We start from the raw sequence: 17,867 nt of genomic DNA, 5'->3' as shown, positions 1-17,867 counted from the left end.
CCTTGTACTTTGGCTCGAGTGAAAATTTGGTACCCAAACTTTAAAATGTGAAAATCCAGTACCCAAACTTTCAAAATGTGACAATCTAGTACCTGTCATTAACCAGTCCGTTAATCAACCGTTAAGTGACATTTGAAAAGTCAAAAATGCCCTAAGAATGCCATCTAATTCTCTTTACCAACCATCCAAACATTGACAATAAAATGAACAATCCCAAATTCAAGATTCTTCTAAACGGTCATTAACTTTTATGAATAGAAGAGGCTAGGATTTGGGACTGTTTAGTTTTGTGTCGACATTTGGATAGTTGATAAAGAGAATTAGATGGGATTCGAAGGGCTAGTTTGACTTTTCAAATGTCACTTAACGGTTGATTAACGGACTGGTTAATGACAGGTACTAGATTGTCACATTTTGAAAGTTTGGGTACTGGATTTTCACATTTTGAAAATTCGGGTACTGGATTAACGCATTTTATAGTTCGGGTACCAAATTGTCACTCAAGCCAAAGTATAGGGTACTGACCGGGAATTTTCCCATTCTAGGTGAACTATTTGTCTATTAATTTTAATTTTTTATCAATTAATTTTAAAAATTTATTGATGTAATTATTTTGAAATCCAATTCAAGCATTATTTTTAGTTGATCAAATTCGACTCTCACATGGGACAAGGTTGGGGGTTATGACCTTATGGGTATTGGGAAATCAGAAATGAACATAAGCTACCCTCATCCCTAAGCCCCTATGCCCTAGCATCTAATGCTTATGATTTTAAAATTAAAAAGAATTATGAATACTTGAAATAGCAAGGATGGAAATGGGGCGGGTTCGGGGCGAGGATCATATTCTTCATCCCAACCTCGATTCTGAAATTAACCCCATCCCTATCAGCAACCCCATCGGGGATAAAATTTGTCCTCCATCCCTGATCCCCGACGGGGATGGATTCCCCACTCATCGTTATTGAGTATTTTTTGCAATAAAATATAATAATTTACTTTTTCTTTTTTTTAGTATTTTAATTAAGCTTTAGGTTTTTCAGAATTTTTGGATTTTTAATTAATTTGTGATGTTTTTTCATTATTATTCAGTAATTTTTGCATATGAGTATTTTTCAATAATTTTTTATTGGCACACCCTACTAGATCATGATTGGGGGTACAAGTTAGGGTTGTCAATGGGTTGGGTCTGGGTCAAGTCTAGTTGGAATTGGAATCGACTCGATAAGAAATTTTAAGGACCTACTACTGAATCAGACTCGAAAGGGTTTGTAATTTTTAGACCTATAACCGAACTGACCGGTTCTCATGACAATTGGCTCTAACCCGATTATTCGAAACTGACCCAAATTGATTTTTTTCCCATTGGGTTGTACTCGACCCATTTATAGCCCTAGTGCAAGTTAAGCTAGGCTATGTCAAGTATAGGTAAACCAAACCCAACTTGAGTTGTGGAACACTCAACCATAACATTAATCCAACTCGAAAGCTTAATTAGATTGGGTTCATACTTTTTAACTCTAACTTTAACTTAAATATTAGCTTGATCCGACCCTTCTCAACTTTTTCAAGTTGTAGGCCTGGTCATGATACCTAGGGTAAGCATAGTTTGTTTAAAATTGGAAAACCAAACCAAAGCCCTATTTAACATTATTACCAATAAAGTTGAACACTTACCCCTAATGAACAAACTAGTTAATTAATTAATAATTACCAATAAAATGAAAATTATAGCATAATAGAAAACATTATTAATTAATTAATTAAAATAATATTTAACATATAATTAATTAATAATTGTTATTGGGATTGCTTTACATACTAGTTTTCTTTTTCTTTACAATCAACCAATCAAATGTAAATATTTTCCACCTATTTATTTATCTATCATTACTATAATTAATGTATAAGTATTTTAATTATAACGAGAGTATACTTAATATTTGAATATAAATTTCTAATATTAATGAATAAACTAATAAAAATAAATAAATAATTATTTCAAAACATTAGTTATACTTATAAAACTTAAAAATAATTTGCAAAAATTAAAACTATCACATAATATATAAACATATTTCTATATGTATTTTCAAATTAACTATAATTAATTAATTTAAGAAATGGTAAAAAATAAGAAATTAAATAATAATAATAATAATAATAATAATGATAATGATATGTGGTAATAGTAGTAGTAGTAATAATAGATAGGTGATCCCCTAACTTACGGTGGTGGCATTTACCTCTGGGCTCTGGCTTAGATATCCACGGAAGGCCGTCTCTATTAAGTCCAGCCAGAGACGGGAAGGAGCTCAGTGATTTGTGAAGTACTGCGATTCCATCTTCAAGGATGAACTTGTATTACTGATGATGAGGTCCTTTACAGTTTACATACGTCTCCAGAACTAATCTCTGTGCCAGCCGCGAGCTTTCACTCATTGGTATCACTTGCATTCTGAAGTTCCAAACGCATTGAAAATTTGAACTCTCGAAATTGCCAGAGCCAGTGAGCTTAGCAACATTATTGGATCCTTTCACTTAAACCAATGAAACCTATGGAATTTCGTCCCGATCAAGAAGAGAGAAAACCAAGAGACCAGCTCTTGCCATTTTTTTCGTCCTTAGGAACCGATAGTTCAAATCTTCTACAATCAACCAGGTGACGCGTTTCATTAATCTTTGGAAATCCAAACTGATGATCACGCTCAGATTGACCTTCCAGCATTAGCAAGATCCTTTCAAATACGCAACTACTTAGAAAATTAAGCCAAGACTGTGAGACTCAAACTACTATTTCCCACGTTTTTATTACACATGTGTAATATTTCTCCGCCTTCTCTTATTATTCAAATTCAAAGCTTCAAAGCCGTGTTGCATAATTTCCTGGTACGCTATCTTATTATATTCAGTATTTATTGACATGCATGCATGCGACAGTTCAATCGAATATCTCTGAATTCACCTCTAAGGATTTGAGATTGGTACGAGAAACCTGGTTCAAAACCAATCTTCAACACAGCTAGCAATTAACCTCTAAGGATTTGACATCCGAGGTAGCTTGCAAGCTATAAACTCTTCTAAGTTACCTGTTTATGCGTCAGTCAGTAAAATAATAATTTCAAGTAGTGGGACAGTTTTACAGTTAACTAACTAATTACTTGGTTTAATTCATTATTATTATATAAATATTCCAAAGACGGGTCCCCAGAAGAAGGTTGACTAATGTATTTATAATAAATAAGCTAGCTAAGAATTTGATTCTTTCATCTATCTATCTTCATCCCCGACCATCTCGATCGCCTACCTCGGCTATCCCAGACAGGCCTTGAGAAGATGGTGAAAGAAGCACTCTTTCTCTTAGTTCCCCTCCTGGTGGCTGGCCAGGGTTATGGCCGTCGTCTGGTTACAGAGAATTCTACAAATTTGATTTCAGATGGGATCGACGACGACCATGCAAGCGACGGATCTTCATTCTTTGCTCTGAAGCGTCTATCTTCACCGGTAACCTGCGAACCAGAGTATGGCTTCTTACCCTGTACCACAAATATCTGGGGGCAGCTGTTTATCATTGTGGTCTACGAGTACCTGCTATTCCTTGGGGAGAATTACATTTCTGCTGGGACTGAACTCATCTTCAAGCTCCTCGGCCCAGGAATCTTCGGTGCTAGCGCCTTCCATATCCTCGGTTCACTTCCAGAGGCCGTGTTAGTTCTTGGTAAGTTGTTATACTTCACACCTGCTTTCTTCAAGCTGTAGAGATCGATCGATGCATGTATATCTCCTCATTTAGTTTCTTCAAGCTGTAGAGTCAAGCAGCTCAGCTTTCAGCTTTCTTATGTGCTATGTTAACGGAGTCGGGATTTAATCGATTAGACAATTAAGAGTTGGTCACCAAAATTGACCAAGTCCTGGAAAATGGGCTCCGGAAAACAAATATAATAACCCGACTTGTGACATGAAATTAGAAGAGAGAGGGTGGGGCGGGCCACCAATTAACCTGCTCCGTTATCCATCACTAAGAGCCTAGAACATGGAGGTGAGCGACCTATATATGACTTCATTCTATTAACAACGTAAAGATCTACTTTATAACGTTGACTATAACAATTAGGCTGTGATTGGTAAGACAAACTGAAAGTCTCAACCTTAGCTATTCCTCAACTTTCTGTTTCTCTGTTATTTTCTGTCAAACCAAACACAGCATTAGGAAAGACAACTATAACGTGAACCAATGCAATATGTATTTGAGTTTCTTTATGCCGCCACTCATGAAATCTTATATATTTTCAAAATTTTATTATAATGGTACTTATTTATATTATATAGTCCCTATTTTTTTTTGTTGGAATTCAGTCCATCAATCAAGGGTACCACTTAAGCTTGTTTAATTTATTCAGGACAAATGCACTAAGTGAAGGGATGAGAGATCCATCATATGGAAGGCCAAACCATGTAGGTAGGTTGGGCGAGATTTCAAAAAATTTCTCTCCCATGTGGGAATCACATTCCCCATTTTATAAAATTGCATTTTCAATGATTAATCTTGAACCTAAACCAGACCAGATCTGAAACTAAAAGGGAGTAGTGACTTATACCTGATACGAAATAACAATAACCTCCAATGAAGGTGTTCACGCCCAAGGATAGATCCAAAGACTGCTTCCACCAAATATGACACGGTGCAGGATGAAGCAGAATCAGTAGGATGGGTCTTCAACAAGAACCTGATTCTTTAGCAAGAATCTGATGGAGGGCTAGTGAGCATGACTTTTGATTACCTTTTGCCCTTCTTGATTGCTCGCACAGTGGAGATCGAACAGGTATGGTGGCAATAGCAGGAGAGAGCAAGAGCAGAAGATAGAAGCAGCCAAACTGTATGATGTCTTCTCTCTTAAATCAATAAACTGATTGATGAATCTGGAGGTTCGCCCTGCTCCTCTATTTATATCCTTAAAGAGAGGTTCTCCTAATCCCATTAGGAGTTTCCTAATCCAAATCTTGAATTTGGAACTGGACTCTCTTTAAGAGATAAGGATAATCCCTTATCCTATCTATAGATAAAGATCAGCCATCCTAATCTAATTAGGAGTTTCTTGATCCAAATCATTTGGATCTAGACTCTTTGAGTGGATAGGGACAATCCCCTATCCTATCTACTGATCTAAATCCCATAACCACCCATATTTAATTAATTTCATTAATCTAGTTCGAATTGGGCATTAGGCCCATTAAGTCTATGTGCTCACTTAACCTCTATACTATTGCCCAGTTGGATATCCTTATATTGCGTGGTACCCAAACATTGATCTACACATCAGCCACATGGGTTTAGCCCAGCCTTTGTTACAATGCCTGGCGAATTCACTGTAGGAGACAGTAAGCCCCTGAGTCCATCACCATGGGTTCTTATTGGGCCCAACATTTACACTAAATGATCCCTGGGTCAAGCCACCTTATAGAAACCCAAGGACTTTGGGCAGATGCAAGATTAGCCCATCAGATATTACCCTCAGTGGTCTTACACTTAACCTCTCAGCCCATAATGATCAAACACTGCCTGACAAGAGAGGACCTCTCCCTCGGCTGCAAGGTACAGCATTGCACTCTCTACTCACTTGGATCCCGGGAATTAAAACATTTTGCAAATATTTTCAAACCATAATATATAATATATATATATATATATATATATATATATATATAAATATATTTTGCAAAACAAATTTTAATGGTTGAAATCGACTGCTGGCAATTCTGTTTTCCATCAGAGAGTGTGCATCCCCGATCATTCATTATGTCCGACAAAGGGGCTGATCATGTCACCATGATCACCCACTCAGATGAATTCTCGAACTGTCCCAACATACCCAGGTTTTAACCCTCTCTAAGGATCTCACTAATTGGCATATCAAAGGCAGCCCAATCCAACACCTAGTGTAGTATCATAATCGAGTCTAGGGAAATCTCCCACTACCCTGGAGGCCTGGAAACCCGGGTAGATCTTCTAGGTTGGTCATTAACTGGAGCTTTGAGACATCTCCCACTACCCTTGAGCTCTCTTCGTCGAGAACAACTTCTTGACAATGATTGTTCAGGATGTAATCATCTTCCAAGAAATGGGCATTTTTACTACAGAACAACTTCTTGACGATGATTGTTCAGGATGTAACCCATAAAGCCTTTGGGGTAGCCTATGAATAGGCAACGACTGGTTTTGGATTCTAATTTGTCCGCACTCGTTCTTTTAACATGTACTGGACCACCCCAAATCTTCAAGTGTCTCACACTTGGTTTCTTACCGATCCAAAGCTCATAGGGAGTTTTCGGAACTGATTTGGTTGGAACCCGGTTAAGTGCGTACATCGCAGTCTCTAATGTGTAACCCCAAAAGGATGTGGGTAATTCTGAGTGTACGAGAAGTGATTGGACCATATCCAATAAAGTTCGATTCCTCCTCTCTGACACACCATTTAGCTGTGTTGTAGCAGGATGAGCTAGTTGTGAAACTATCACATTTACCTTTAAGTAGTCTTTGAATTCGTCAGAGAGATACTCACCACTTCAATCTGATCGAAGGGTCTTAATTTCTCTCCCTAACTGTTTCTTGACCTCTTGTCTGAATTCTTTGAACTTTTCAAATGATTCAGACTTATGTCTCATTAGATACATGTAACCATACCATGAGTAATCATCGGTAAATGTTATGAAGTAATCATGGTGGTTACGTGTCCTAACATTCATGGGACCACATACATCAGTATGTATAAGGTCAAGCGTGCTTGTATATCTTTCAGGCTTACCGTTAAATGGTCGTTTCATCATCTTTCCCTGAAAGCAAGGTTCACAGGTTGGAAGATCTTCTACAGTTAGAAAATCCAAAGGACCATCCTTTACCAACATTGTGATATGATCTGTGTTAATGTGGCCAAGTCAGTAATGCCACAGGCACGTGGGATTAACTGTATCACGGGTTATTTTCTTGGGGATATCATCTGATGTAGTTTCGGTTATGTTAGTTTCCAGAGAAGGATGGAGAACATAGAGACCATTCTCAAGTTCTCCGTATGTGAGGAATTTGTTATTTCTTTTGATAGTAATCATACTACTAAAGAGAATAAAATATCCATCCGCACATAGTTTTGAAACAGAAATCAAATTTCTTCTCAAATTAGGTACATAAAGACAATCTTTCAGTACAATTATTCATTATCTAAAAACTAACTCTACAGTTCCTATGGCTATAGCTGCAACACTTGTAGATGTCCCTAAGTAAAGAGTCACATCTCTGTCTCTTAGTCTTTTGCTTGTCCTGAACCCCTACAGTAAGTTACATGCATGAGTTGAAGCCCCGGAGTCAATACACCATGAAGCAAAAGTTACCAACAAAAGTTACCAACAAATTGGTCTCTAGGTATTGAGGACAGTTCATCTTCCAATGGTCGACTTGCTTGCATAAGTGACAAGCATCTGATGCTTTGTCCTTCCTCTACCTTTTGGACTTGGTAGCTTTCTTCTAAGGTTGTTTCTTTGCCTTCCTCTTCTTCTTGCCAGATTTACCAACTTCAATAAGCATGGCAATGAGCTCATCCTTCTTGATCAGTTCCTCGGCCCTCTGCAACATATTGCTGAGTTCCTGGATGCTAACATTTAGCTTATTCATATTATAGTTCATGATGAAGTGATTATAGGAAGGAGACAAAGAATTTAGGATGGCATCCACCTTAGTGACATGGTCAAGCCCTGACCCAAGAGCCTCAAGTTCATTGATGTATCCCATCATCTTAAGACAATGGTCATGAACTTGCTAGTTCTTGGACATTTGCACGGTCATGAACCATTTCAAGACCTTCTGTCGAGTAGAATCATTCTACTCTTCATACATCGTCCTCAAACTGTCCAAGATATCCTTGGACAATTCGATCTGATCAAACTGTCATTGTATCGGATTGTCTAAGGATGCTATGATGTAGCAGCGGGCAAGGGAATTTTTCTCTTCCCATTCCTGGTAGTCCCTCCTATGGGCATCAGAAGCCCTATCTCCCGGACGTTCCGGGGTAGGGTTTTTAGCTACTTTGTCCAACTTTTTAGATGTCAGGACCAGCATAAGGTTACTGTACCAGTCAGCGTAGTTTAGGCCCTTAAGTTTGTCGTCATCCAACAATTTTGCAAATTGTCAGTTTGCCATTTCTGTTAAAAAGCAAATATTAGTCCACAACCTTTAAAAAGCAAATATTAGTCCATAACCTTATTTGATTTATGTTATCTACATAGATACGGCTTTTAATCTATGTTTCATTCCCATTTGTTCATCTCTGGGATTTTCCACCTATCTCAGTGACAGAGACTGCGAATTATGTTTCTGAAAATATGGAAAATCACATAGGGTGCATAGAGCCAACTATTTCAACTGCATAAACCACCACCTTTCTGTGAAGGATCATATTCACTCATCTTATGAGTTTTCCCTTTAGCCTTTGTTAGACAAGGTTCATTGCCATTTTAGGTTAAACCTTTCAGTCCAGTGAGTTCTCACCCATCATATTCATGAACGCCAAGGTACCATGAGAGAGTCTTCCATTTTATGATAGGCCCCTCCCACATCGATCTATAACACCCCTATCATCTTATTAAACATTCAAACAGATCCAACAACAAATGGATAACCCAATTTTATGGTGCATTTCCTCATTACTGAAGGGCTCATCTTCATGCTAATGATGGAAGGCCTTTAGAGAGTTCATCATATGAATCTCCCTATCACATGCACTCATATTTCAGTGGAGGGAACGAAATATTACAACATAATTTAATTTATGTCAAACCAAAGTGGCTCCCATTGACTTTCGTAAAGCCAAATTTAGATGGGCCCTAAACAGCTAGGGTTCCACACGGTTCCTCTTGGAGAGGAAACTGGTATGGGGCCCACCACGAAGGGAGATCATCCAATGATCTTATGGACACCATGGCAATGATGTGCATTCAGCCATGGTGTGTGCAAGAGCCACTATCGTATCAACATGGGCCAAGTACTTATGGCCCATGAACGTTGCACATTACACATCCATACATCATATGTAGGAACAACATAATTGATCCAATCAATTAATAACTATAAAACCCATAATTAAAGCCCATAATAATCCATAATATTACTAATTAATATTATCTAGGTATATGGGCTGAATTGCAAAGAGCAATTCGGTCCATATAGCTTTTATGTTGAAATGGGCTAAAGTAGTTTTAACATATTAAAACTGGGTTTTACAGGTGTGGGCTGAATTGCATCTTGCAATTAATCATCAAATCTTGGACCCATTAATGAAAAATTAGGGTTGAGAACAACCCCCATCGGACCATAGATTTGGTCCAACCAGTTTGGCCCAATTTGGTTTGAATGGGTCTAGGGTTTGATTTTTAATTCAAGATTTAATTCAAGAACATGATCTGAAAGTAAATTAGTGAAACAAGACATTCAAGAATCAGTAGGAAGGCTGTTCGTAGGACTGCTACACTACAAAACGAAAGTTAGATTGCAGCATGCAATTTCCAAAATTGCAAATCACAGATGGCCAAACCCGAATATGCGAAATTCTCCTCCTTGCGCTTTCTACTTCAATTTCAAATGAAAAAAAAATAGAAAACCTAATTTCTATTAATATTACATTAAAATTGAATACCTATATATTCTATCTAAAATAAAATAAAATAAACATTTACAGACCAAGAATGTAAAAGAACAGCAAAATCGCAGATTTCTTGCTCCATTAAAGATTTCGATCTCCACCGTACGAACAACCCAAAAATCAAGAAAAATATGTAGAACAATTCTAAATATAATTCAGATTTATAAATATTTAATTTCAAATCAATCGCCCAAAATCTAGGAACAGATTTCCTAGAAAATGCTAATCTGCACAAATTGGGTAGAACACCTTCTGCCCATTTGCGCAATTCTAGATCGGGTTAATTTTGGTTCAAGATTTGAACCTATCTCTGATACCACTGAATGGATGAGAGATCCATCATATGGATGGCCAAACCTTGCAGGTAGGTTGGGCAAATTTTCAAAAAATTTCCCTCTCTCCCATGTGGGAATCACATTCCCTATTTTAGAAAATTGCATTTTCAATTATCAATCTTGAACTTAAAGCATACCAGATCTGAAACCAAAAGGGAGTGGAGGGTATACCTGATACGAAGTAACAATAACCTCCAATGAAGGTGTTCACGCCCAAGGATAGATGCAAAAACTGCTTCCACTAAAGATGACACGGTGCAGGATGAAGCAGAATTAGCAAGATGGATCTACAGTAAGAACCTGATTCTTCAGCAAGAATCTGATGGAGGGCTAGTGAGCACGACTTCTAATTACCTTTTCTGCCAAAAGGTAATATCAAGAGCCCTTCTTGATTGCTCCCATAGTGGATATGGCGGCAATAGCAGGAGAGAGCAAAAGCAGAAGATAGAATCAGTCAAACTGTATGTTGTCTTCTTTCTTAAATCAGTAGACTGATGGATGGATCTGGAGGTTCACCCTACTCCTCTATTTATATCCTTAAAGAGAGGTTCTCATAATTCCATTAGGAGTTTCCTAATCCAAATCTTGTATTTGGATCTGGACTCTCTTTAAGAGATAAGGATAATCCTTTATCTTATCTGTAGATAAAGATCAACCATCATAATCTAATTAGGTGTTTCTTGATCCAAATCTTTATTTGGATCTGGACTCTTTGAGTGGATAGGGACAACCCCTTATCCTATCTATTGATCTAAATCCCAGAACCGCCCCTCTTTAATTAATCTCATTAAGCCAATTCGAATTAAGCTTTAGGCCCATTAAGTGTATGTGCTCACTTAACCTCCAAACTACTGCCCAGTTGGATATCCTTGTATTGCACGGTATCCAAACATTGATCTACACATCAGCCACATGGGTTCAGCCCAGCCTTTGTTACAAGGTCTGGCCGAATTCACTGTAGGAGACAGTGAACCCCTGAGTCTATCACCATGGGCTCTTATTGGACCCAACATTTACACTAAATGGTCCCTGGGTCAAGCCACCTTATAAAAACCCAAGGACTGCAGGCAGATGAAAGATTAGCCCATCAGGTATTACTCTCAATGGTCTAACACTTAACCTCTCAGCTTATAATGATCAAGCACTGCACTCTCTACTCACATGGATCCCGGGAATTAAAACATTTTGCAAAAGAAATTTCAACGGTTGAAATCGACTGCCGGCAGTTCTAGTTTCCATCAAAGAGAGTTTATCCCCGATCATTCACTTTGTCTGACAAAGGGGTTGATCTTGTCACTGTGATCACCCACTCAGATGAATTCTCGAACTGTCCCAACATACCCAGGTTTTGACCCCCTCTAAGGATCTCACTGATTGGCATATCAAAGACAGCCCAATCCAACAAATAGTGTAGTATCATAATCGAGTCTAGGGGTCAGGTATAACATTCCAATTTTGCCCATCTATCTCCAAGGTCCAGGGCAATACTGGAATTCTAGTCCGATTCAGGGTTTCAAGAAAACTCACACTGCATGTACCTCAAGTCTCACCCAGGCAGTTGAGACAAGCCACCCCAACCAACTTGGCGGCACATCAGTGTTAGCCTTGGCAGGATAGTTCTCCCCAGATCTATCCAACAGCTGTGAAGATTCTAAACTAACATGAGTCTCATATGTGTCCAGTTTAAGGGTATTACACAGAAAATACACCATAATAACATGAATCAAATATATACTTTATTCATTTACATTAAATGTCATAATGTGCATCATTCTAATTGGAGCTAAGGGCATAACTGTCTAAGAGTAAGAGACCTCTTGGTTCTGAACATTAATTCTGCTTTGGCTCACTAAATTTCTTAATCTCTTGGCACCTTAGAACTGAGACTGACTACAAATTCGGGCGTGAGTTTGTTTGTTTAAGCCTAGTCCATATGCATTCTTGTTCAATAATCGCTTTCAGATTTTGCTTTGTAGAATTGTGGGAGATGGGACATCCTCAAGGTTTTGAAAACCGAACTGGGCAACGAACTGGTTAGGGGTTCAGTTCCTGGGTAGAACGATCTAACCGTTCGAACCGAACAAATCAACAGTTTATTGACCAAATCAATGATTTTTTGGCGAAATAACAATTCTGGGGTAAAATAGAATCGGTCACCTGACTGATTCCTGGTTTTTCCAGTCCGACCATCCGATTTTGAAAACCATGGACAACATGGTTCCAGAATTAAATGACAATTTCAGTTTTGGCATTTTCAATCTATTTGACTAGCAGCACATGCATTGGTGTGATTATTGGTTTGAGAAACGTACAACTATATATGCCTAAGCTGGGCCATACATCCGGAAATTAATTAAAGGAGAGTCTAACCATCTCTATCATAATTATAACAGAATTTTAATACATAGATTGGTCTAAAAACATATGGAACATTAAATTTATACAAAATTAAGCTGACTTAGATTTGTTAACATGTAACTAATTACAGTAATAATATAGTTCTATGTGTAATGAAATAGTTTTTATTCTATACTTTTATTTGTTTTGTTTTAAACAAACAAAATTAAACTACATATCAAAATTTTACTGTAATATATGGAGGTTGAGAAGCAATTGTTTGGAAGAAATTCCTTTTTTAACAGCTTACATTAGGCTGTGTTTGGTTTGAAGGAAAAAGTAGGGAAGGAAGGGAAAAGTAAGGAAACTTTTACAAACCTTGTATAGGTTTTCCAACCTTTCCCTTCCTTTTCCTATCTTTTCCTTCAAACCAAACATAGCCTTAGTGGGTATTTGTTGGGAAAATAGGCAATCTCGGGAGAGTTCAAATCAGTCCCCCACAACGTCCCACAGAACATCCCCGTCGTGTATTGAGAATATTTTCCAATGATGACATCATCATTTATGGGATTATCATTGGGAGATGTTCCCAATTCACGTGTGCTGTGAGATGTTGTGGGGGACAATCTTGTGGGGGGCTGATTTGGTCTCATCTCGGGAATAAAAAACTTTTACATGAGAATTAAAAAAGAAAAACAAACACAAAAAATATGCAATTATGTCTAAAGTTTAGAAATGGGTTGATATCTGAACAAATCACTAAGGGTGTGTTTTTTTTTTGGGGGGGGATTTTGAAAAGGGGAAAGTTGGTCAATGGGATTTTGGTTCCCATTGGCCAAGAATCTCATGTTCATTTTTCAGATTTATGTGGGGTCCAGGGAAAGTTTATTTTCCTGGTACCCATCTCCTAGGTGGATAAATAACTTTCCCACCTAGGGGGAAAGTTACTAACACTTGAATGGGACAAAAATGCCCCTTTTATTAATGGGTTTTTATGGATAAAATAGTCATTACCTTATTTACCTAGGAAATAAAAGAACATGGGTAAATGCACTTACCTGGGTAAATGTTTCCCAAGAAAAACTTTCCCATGTAATTGCATTTACCCGGATAAATAACTTACCAAAAAACGAACAGGGCCTAAGACTGACCCCACCTTTCTTTAGTCACAACTTATTGTTGTATAATGTTTTGGCTTTGTTTGGTAAGAGTGCAAAATCAAAGCAAATTTGCACTCCATTTCAGTTTTGTAGGAATTTGATAAGAATATGTTTTTGCACTGAAAATGAAAATAAATTTGTTTGTTTTCAGCTGTTTTTGCATTGAAATAGGATCAATGCTTACTTCCAAAAGTGCAAACTTTGCACTCAAAGTTGGTCAATGTAAATTGGTCTAGTTCCAGCCTTGAGATTCATGTTTACACCCATTACAACCAACCAAGACATTGTAAAATTATCAATGCAAAACTAAACAGGGTTCTCCAATCGAACAAATTTGCATTCACTGTGCACTCTTACCAAATTACCATAGCCACTTCAGGTCCTCTAGGTCCATCTCAAGTAATTCAATAGAACAAATTACTTGGAACTAAAATCATTTCATGGTTCAGATTTATTTCCTTTGCTAGCTTCTTGACAGTAAAGATATTTATATTTAAGTGAACTAATTAATTGCAGGATTATTTTGAAATCAATTCCCTTTTTGTTATAAACAACATTTCATCAAAGATTTTTTTTTTTTATATTCAGTGGCTGGAGTCTCTGGAAGCATAGAAATTGCTCAAGAACAGGCTGTTATCGGAATGGCCTTGCTGGCTGGATCCACTGTCATGCTGCTAACTATACTTTGGGGTTCCATTGTTGCTGTTGGAAAATATGACCTTTCAAATGATTCAAAGCCAACAGATATTTCAGTTACAAGAAGATCACACTTAACTGGTTTGTTTCATTGTTCTCATCATCCATTTGAGAACAATTTTTGTTCTTTTGATCATTAATCATATTTTAAGATGAATTAAAACAGTGGCATTGTTCTTTTAACTTAAGTTTCTCTTTATTTATCTATTTTTCACCAAAGGAAAATAATTATATATAATTTTTTATAAATACAATATACTATTAGGAAATTTATTAACTCATTATTGAACACTTCCCATTATATTAGAAATTTCTGCCTATAGTCATTAAATACTATAGAAACTTTGGAGTCTTATAATAAAAATGTATCTTATAAAAGTTTGTTTGCAGGCTTTGGTGTTGTTACAGACCTGGAGACCAATTATACTGCAAAGATCATGCTTCTATCCTTGGTTCCATTTATCATAGTACAACTTCCAAAATTGCTCAATATGCCCTCTGGAGAGCGTATAGCGATTATAATTTCTCTTGTTGTTTCCCTTACTCTCCTTGTTTCCTACTGTTTCTATCAGGTAATTAGTTGATCATAGAAACATGAAAATTTTAATTAGCAGGTTGTTTTATCATTTTCAAAAACCTTATCTGATTTAATTAGTGTGCTAATGTACAATTTCATTGAAAGTTGATCATGCTTTCGACTTTATTATCTGTCAATTGTAACGTTTCCACTCTACCTTGAGTTGAATGTAAAACTTATACGGATTTGTTTTGTGTTCCAACTTTTAAGGCATAGTGAGATTTTTCCTAGTTCATTCTTATTTGTTGTGATTTTACATATGTTTTCCTAATCAAATAAACTTATCTAAACATCACTATTAAATCCAAGTTGGGTTTTGTTCTCTGTTATAAATTCTCAACATGTTCTATTTTAGTGGTGATGATGTCTATGATTTATAAAGAGGATGATAAACATTTGAATATATATATATAATTATATATATATATATATATAATTATAAAGCTTTTGCTCAACATTGATTTATATTAAATTAAAATTCTAATTTTTTCTTAATTTATACTATATTGAATTTTGTTGCAGGTATTTCAACCATGGATCCAGAATAGAAGACTTGAATATTTGTTGCATAAATATGCACAAGACAACCTACTACAAAAGCTCCTCACTAATGATGGACAGCCTAATATGACTGTTATAAAGGAGTATATAACTTTCTACTTGATATATATTTTAATTTTAATTAATGAAATTCTCTTAATTTATAGTTTTCTAAATCTAGCCAATATATCATTCTTGCACACAAATATAGGTTATTTCAGAAAATTGACCAGAATGGAGATGCATACATATCCCCTGCCGAACTAAGAGCATTGATCTTAGGGATCCAATTTGAAGAGATTGGTCTGATTAAGGATGATTTCACGGTGCAAGTAATGAAAGAGTTTGATACTTCAGGTGATGCCCATATTGATGAAGCCGAGTTTGTCAGAGGAATTTCAAAATGGCTTCAAGAGTCGCAGCAAACTACTGAAAACCAAAGCCATCATCGGAGGAATTTTTCAAGAAAACCTTCTCAGGTAACTTATCTGAGGTTGCTGTTTTTTAATTTTTTTTTTTCAAAATGTTATGAACAGCTAGCTGATGATACCATATCAAGATTTAAAATGACAATGTACAGAAAAGTAGTGAGGAAGAGCAAGAGAAGCTTGTGAATCGACAGGATAAAAGTATAGCAGTTGATGATAAACCATTATGGTCTTACGCTAAAGCTGCATTTCTATTACTTCTTGGAACCACTATTCTAGCCGTACTCTCAGAGCCACTCCTAGATGCTGCCCAGAGCTTCTCTACCGCTGCAAAAATTCCATCATTCTTCATCTCATTTGTTTTTCTGCCTTTGGCTGTAAACTATAGAGAAGCGGTGTCAGCAATCACTACTGCAAGACAGAAAAAGCAAAGATCTGCTTCTTTAACGTTCTCTGAGGTTTGTTTCTTCCCTTGATTCAATATTTAACCAATTTTCACCATTGATCAGAATTCAGAAGTACCGTTTATTTTCTTTTTGATTCAGTAATGACGATCGACTTCAAGTATCTATTGCTTTTTTTTTTTTTTTTTTTTTTTTTGCAGATATACAGTGCGGTATTCATGAACAACATTGTGGGCATATCCATCTTCCTTGTCCTAGTTTATATTCGTGGATTGGCATGGGATTTCTCAGCAGAAGTGTTGGTTGTTCTTATTGTTTGCATTGTCATGGGTCTTGTTTCAGGCTTCTGCAATGTCTTTCCCCTTTGGACATCTATAGTGGCATATCTGTTGTATCCATTCTCTTTGTTGCTGGTTTTTATTCTCATTTATTTTTTTGGGTGGTTGTGAGTCCCAAAGGCACACCCTAAAGAAAGGTCGTTCCATGGGTTTCAAAATATTTACAGAATTACAGGTCAAGGACATTGAATTTAATTTGTTATGATTCTTTCTTATTTTCCCAATATATTGAATTGTATTAAAATTTACAACTTAATCAAATTACTTGAATCTTAAAGCATGGTTGGGCAATTGAATTATATAAAATCTGTTCATTGATCCTGTACGTGGAAGTATGTTTAGAATTTTGGCAATTTTGAGTTTTCTTGGGTAATGCTACTGGTACCCTCCCATTTTTGGTCGGTTGAAACAAAACCAGGCTCGTAGGTAGCAATAATTCTTCTCTCTAGTACCTCCCCAGTCCCCACCAGAAGTCACGAGCCCTACTGAGATAGAGTGTGAGATTTCCAGCTAGAGAGCTTCTGCTGCATCTTGTCAATGAGTAAAGACCAGCGTAACTCTGATTTGTGTGGTGAGGCTTTAGAATGAAATTGCCCAAATATTTATCATCTTGCTTCATAAAATTAACGTTGATATAAGATGCAAATAAGTGGGGCTGTCGCCTCAAGTTGTTGGACTGAAATAAATACTAGATTTATTAAAGTTCAATTATCTAGGTCACATGATTTAAAAAATAGATAAAAATACAAGAAAAATACAAGAATCTATAGAAAAATGAAGTGCATTTGAAATATTATATACTCATCTTGTTAAACAAAATTAATTTTAATAAATAAAAATTATTATTATTATTTTTATTAATGAAAATGACTAAAAATAAAAAGAGAAGAGAATTAATGTTTCACCTATAATCTAATCTATTCACCAAATTGAACAATGCAATGGTTCAGTCAGCTGGATCATTAAATCATCAAATTATCTCGAATAAGCCGATGTATTTTTAATAAAAGATTTATTCTAATTAAAGTCAGGGGCCTCATAGTCAGGGCAGACTTTCCATTTTGCAATGAGCAGTGCACCCGTCCCCTCCTCTGGGTGGAGTGAGAATGAATATTGATGGGTAGGAATTGTTCCTCTTCTAAAAACAGGTGATTTGTTTGGTTTAATTTGAAAGGAGTACAAATATAAATATGTAGAGTGCAGAACTTTCTAACTTATATTATTTTGTATATATTTGTATTATACATATTTACATTTGTACTTTCAAACTAAGAGGTGCATATATTTTTGTTCCGGTTATTCTTCATTTCTTCTTGTGAAAGCAGGTGATTTAGATTTTGGAGCAATGCTGTAAGACTTAAACCAG

The 17,867-nt window shown here is 36.4% G+C and overlaps 1 protein-coding gene across 1 annotated transcript; it reads left to right on the top strand.

The window, feature by feature from the left end:
* Positions 1 to 3,274: 3,274 nt before the first annotated feature.
* On the top strand, positions 3,275 to 16,778 carry LOC148877593 (sodium/calcium exchanger NCL1-like). The gene is made up of 7 exons (XM_088966624.1): positions 3,275 to 3,718; positions 14,107 to 14,295; positions 14,605 to 14,786; positions 15,314 to 15,435; positions 15,543 to 15,810; positions 15,912 to 16,217; positions 16,364 to 16,778. The coding sequence occupies exons 1-7, from the start codon at positions 3,337 to 3,339 to the stop codon at positions 16,610 to 16,612; spliced, it is 1,698 nt and encodes a 565-aa protein (XP_088822750.1). The 5' UTR covers positions 3,275 to 3,336; the 3' UTR covers positions 16,613 to 16,778.
* Positions 16,779 to 17,867: the final 1,089 nt, after the last annotated feature.

The sequence above is a fragment of the Nelumbo lutea genome, chromosome 1 (genome assembly GCF_056320005.1).
Source record: "Nelumbo lutea isolate HS-2025 chromosome 1, American lotus-T2T, whole genome shotgun sequence".
Lineage (NCBI taxonomy): Eukaryota > Viridiplantae > Streptophyta > Magnoliopsida > Proteales > Nelumbonaceae > Nelumbo > Nelumbo lutea.
This window is presented reverse-complemented; position numbering and strand designations above follow the sequence as displayed.